Below are 4,995 nucleotides of genomic sequence, written 5' to 3'. Positions count from 1 at the left end.
ACAGCTTAAATTCTTGGAAAAATAAAATGTATCAAATCACTGGCCTGGGTATACACATTCACAACTTATTTCTGTAAACAAGTAATTCTTCATTACAGCATTGTAATGCTAAGATAGACACTTTCCACAGTGTGTGATAAACTAAATAGTTCAAACAATATACAAGACAGTACTATAACTAGTTAAAATGCGTAGGCTTTTAGATTTGCTTCGCAGTCACTGACATCATGCGTTTTGCTCTTGGCTTATGATTTATGCTATGCTCTTTGCCTTCTTCAAAGCTTTTTTAAACTCTGCATTTTTCAGACTGTATATAATGGGGTTACATAGGGGAGTAACTGCAACATATGACAAAGACATTATCTTATTTTCTTTAATTGAATATGTTGATATTGGTCGCACGTATGTAGACAAGATAGACATATAGAATAAAACAACCACAGTGATGTGTGAGGCACACGTGGAGAAAGCTTTTTCCTTCCCAGTCTTAGACTTGATTTTCAGGATGGAAGAAGTGATTTTGCAATACGACATAATGATAACAATAAATGATGTCATTGTCACTAATGAACCATCAACGTAGTTAAGAGTCTCAATAGTGCTAGTGCTGCTGCAAGAAATCTTCAACAGTGCTGTTGCATCACAAAAAATGTGGTTAATGATGTGGGACTCACAGAAGGAGAACCTTGACATTAGTACAGGATGTGGTACTCCCAGTAGAAGTCCCACTGTCCAGCTTCCAGCAGCCAACCGCATGCACATCGCTTTATTCATGATGGTCGTGTAGCGGAGGGGAACACAGATGGCGACATACCGATCATAAGCCATTACTGTCAAGAGAAGGAGCTCTGCACTTACCAGGGCAATGAAAAAATACAGCTGGAGTAGGCATTCAGTGAGAGAAACCTCCCTGTCCTTTGCAAAGAAGTGGACAAGCAGTTGTGGAAAAATGACTGAAGTGAAAATGATGTCAACAAATGACAACTGTGTAAGGAAGAAATACATAGCTGTATGCAAATTTGAGTTTAAGTAAATTATTATCAAGATCAAAAAGTTTCCCATTAGTGTTATGAGGTAAATCGAAAAAAGGGCAAAAAAGAGTGGAATTTTCAACTGTGGAATATCTGAAAATCCGACAATTAGGAACCCTGTAGTTGTACTCATATTTGATTCATTCATTTATGTAGCAATGCAACAAGGCTTGTATCTGAAGACACCCTGTAAATAAATACAAAATTCATTTCAATTTAATTATTGGCAAAAGGATCAGAGGGGTAAGTATGGGAATGTGATTTTTGTGTGACATTTCCAAAAATATCACATCTACTAAAGTTAACATTGTGAGCTTTCATATAATACTTTTTACTTTTAAGCTTATTATAATGCTCTTATAAAATGTACAAATGTGTAATTTGGGATTCTACTGACAATGAAAAACACAAAAAGTCCAACCTTTACCTGCACACATTTTACTATCCTTCTTCCTTCAGTATTAGAGAAAGCTGGTTAGTTTTCCTGAGTTTGTATAGGAAAAATACACTGTTTTCTTAAAATAACCCTCACCCACCAAAAGGTCCCTTGGTGGCATGCTTCATTATTGGGTTCTTCCCACCCACTGCAAGATTGGGCGTGCTACGACCCAGGATGATGAGGGAGCACTTGTTAGTGAAGTGATGCTATGTGTGATGTGAGAGTGGAAGAATCTGAGTGTATATAGTGGGATTAAAAAATACCTGGCTGTGTGGAAACTAAATATGGCTGATAGGTTGTAGTTTATTTATAGAGGGCTATAAGTCTTTCTTGGTCCCGGCCTCTCCCTTAATGGCTGGAAGAGCTAGGGGTGGTCTAGTCTCATTGGATTGTCAGATTCTGGGTCCACCCTCACATAGTCCCTGTATACAACACCTGATTTTAAGAAAGGGATCCAGAAAACTGGGCCTTATTAATTTGTATAATTCAGTACTAACTATAGGGTCAATTAGGATGGCGGACGGACACCACAGGGACGGAGGTCGGACCGAGGTCCCGTCTGTGGAATTAGGATGCACCCGCCACATTTTTAACATTGCGGCGGCAGTGTTAAAAATGCATGTTGTGCGTTTCAAAGCACAACATGACAGGCACTGTGCGGTGCCTGCCATGTTGTATTTTGAAACGTAGGGGGGTACAAAAGGTACCCCCCATGTGCACCCCAACCCCCCTTCACCCTGGGGGCCCGCAACAGACCCCCAAAGCAAGGACCATATGCCTTTTCGTGGCGGCATTGACGCCGTGGAAAGGCATAGCCCCCAGCACATCCTAATATGACTGGCGCTGTCTGATAGACACCGCCACCATATTAGAGCTTGCGACCGCGGCAGAAAAACGGTGGACGGTCTTCCCATCCGCCACAGTCTCCCCCGCCATTGTAATATGGCGGGGGGAAAATAGGTGGCGGACGGGCAAGGATGGCGGACGGATCGCCCCTGCCTGCATGGCGGTGGCGATCCGTTCGCCATCCTAATTGACCCCTAAGTCTGGTGAGTGTAATATTATCCTATTGGGCTCCTTTATAAGGCATTATTGTACAACTGAATACAAAAATCTTACAGGGGACTTTAATGCACACCTTTGTGGAGATCCCATGTTGACCAGACTGGGTGATTTAGGTTGCCCTTGTGTGAGGGGGCTGCATTTTGAGCATACCGCTCAGGGGGACGTCCTGAACAAACTCCCTCATGAATCTCTCCTTTCATTAGGTGACCCCTGTAGCAAGGCAGCCCTTCCTTCCTTCAGAGGAAGAGGGTGTGCTACAATTATTGATTTCAAGATAATTTCATCATTTTTGAATCTTCATTTCAGGGTTTCTTTAAACAAGAAAGTGCCTACAATGACCATAACCCATTGTGTGTTGAACTGCGAAATCCAATAATGCTATGTAAAGGGGTATTGTGGAAAAGGGGTTATTTAGACCAACAGATGGTAAACGAAGGCTTAAGTGTCCTAATGTATAAACATGGGGCAAACTACATATATAGCCATTTCCCAGTCGCTATAGGGGAGAGAACCAGTTTTGACCTGTTATATATGAGGAGGCTTCATCTAGATAGGGAAATGGCTAGAGAGCAGAAGAAAAGTCTGCCTGGTGGAAATGCGAGCCTGCCATCCTGAAAGTGGGACACCTGGGGAAATTACTGTAAAAAAATAAGTGCTGCAAACAGAAGAAGGGCATTGCAGGAAATAGTTAGGTTGGAATGGAAGAATATCGCCAGTCATTTGTTCTGCACAGGGTATATATGGCACTGAAGAAGGATCTGTTGGAATATGACTCCAGCTGAAAACAGATGACTCACTCACAGACTCAAGGATTCCTGAATCCTTCACTCACCCAGGGACTAAAACTGGTCTTCGAGGGTTAAGTGGTTGGTCTCCTATTTGCCTGCCATCAAGAAGGCCAAGCTGACCACAAAGGACTTGACCCTGCAAGAGATAGGCCTTCCCTAAGGAAAGAGAGCCTGCAGGACTGACCAGGCAAAACATTTCCAGCACTTGTAAAAATGCGGGACTGATTATTTCTCTGTAGGACTAGGACTGTGCACTGAGGCTTGCCCAAGATAACCAGATTATCCCCACTCTGTGTTTTTTGCTAAACTAAAAAGTGCTGTAGCAGGACCTCGCTAATGGGACCAGCTTTGGCCTCTAGCCTTGCCACGTGGGTGATTTTGACTTCCAAAAGTGACTACATCAAAAGGTAAAACCTTGCTGATGCGACAAATATATTTCCCTTGAATGGAAAAAATTGCCCCATTCTCACAAACAGGCTTATCTTAAAATTCTGGTTGGTCACTGTTGGAACTGGCCCCTCTTGCAGGGTCATCCTCAAACTTTTTGCTTCTTCCTCGCTTATTTTTCCTGACCCGTGGCTGTTGGCGATAGGACTCTGCACACTTTACCACTGCTGATCAGTGCTAAAGTGCATATGCTCTCTGTGTAAATTGTTATTGTGATTGGATATACATGATTGACATATTTGTATCACCATGAAGTCCCTAGTAAAGTGCACTGGGTGTGCCAGGGCTGGTGATGACAAATGCTACTAGTGGGCTTGCAGCACTGATTGTGCCACCCACATGAGTAGCCCTAAAATGGTGTCTCGGGCTTGCCATCGCAGTGCCTGTGTGCAGTCTGTGAACTGCCATTTCCTCCTGGTCAGTGTCCCCACTGACCAGGCCTAACCCTTCCCTTTTTGTGCACATTGGTCACCCCTATGGAAGGCCCAAGGTACCCCCCCCCCTGGGCAGGGTGCAGTGTATGTGAAAGGTAGAGCATGTACTGGGGCAGGTGACATGCTCTGGTAGTGAATGACAGCCATTTTCATTTTTCACTATTGTAAGGCTATCTTGCTCCATAGATTAACATGGGGGATGCTGGCTACAGTGGCTACCAGCATTTCTTCTCATAGGAACAAGATAGGACATAAGAGTCTAGTATCCCTGAACTCAGAATTTAATAACACATCTTTTAGGAAAGGTTTTTTAAAAATCCTGTGTTTGAGAACAGCACTTTTAGAAAGTTGCTGTTCTCTTTTCTGACCCTTCTGTGTGCCTTGGCCTGTTTGTGTATTGAGTGTCTGGTTTGAGAGTGACAGGGGCTGGGGATTCCCCAGGAGGCTGGCTGAGTCAGCCCTAGGCTGAATGACTACATTTGCAACTTGAGTGGTGGGAGGAGTTAGGACCTGGGCCTGAATAGGACTGTGCCCGCCCCCCACAGTGCTGGCTGCACCCACTGTGGTGTGTCTGATGTCTCTACCCTACACTGTGAAAGGAGAGAAGGAATCATGTCAACAAAGCGCTCCAGGGCTGTGCTTTCCCTCCACAATGCTGGCTCCATCTCCAGCTGGGCGGCTGATGACACTGCCCCTCACTCTGAAAGGAAAGGAGAAGCCAGGTAAACAAAATGCTCAAGCAACACCCAGAACTGGTTCAGACCGGCCTCAGGGCCCACTTGCACAAAGAG

General features: G+C 44.2%; 1 protein-coding gene across 1 annotated transcript; it reads right to left on the bottom strand.

Annotated features, from left to right (window-relative positions):
* Positions 1 to 252: 252 nt before the first annotated feature.
* Positions 253 to 1,179, bottom strand: LOC144767805 (olfactory receptor 5V1-like). The gene has a single exon (XM_078651182.1). The coding sequence runs from the start codon at positions 1,177 to 1,179 to the stop codon at positions 253 to 255; it is 927 nt and encodes a 308-aa protein (XP_078507308.1).
* Positions 1,180 to 4,995: the final 3,816 nt, after the last annotated feature.

The sequence above is a fragment of the Lissotriton helveticus genome, chromosome 7 (assembly GCF_964261635.1).
Source record: "Lissotriton helveticus chromosome 7, aLisHel1.1, whole genome shotgun sequence".
Classification (NCBI taxonomy): Eukaryota; Metazoa; Chordata; class Amphibia; order Caudata; family Salamandridae; genus Lissotriton; species Lissotriton helveticus.
This window is presented reverse-complemented; position numbering and strand designations above follow the sequence as displayed.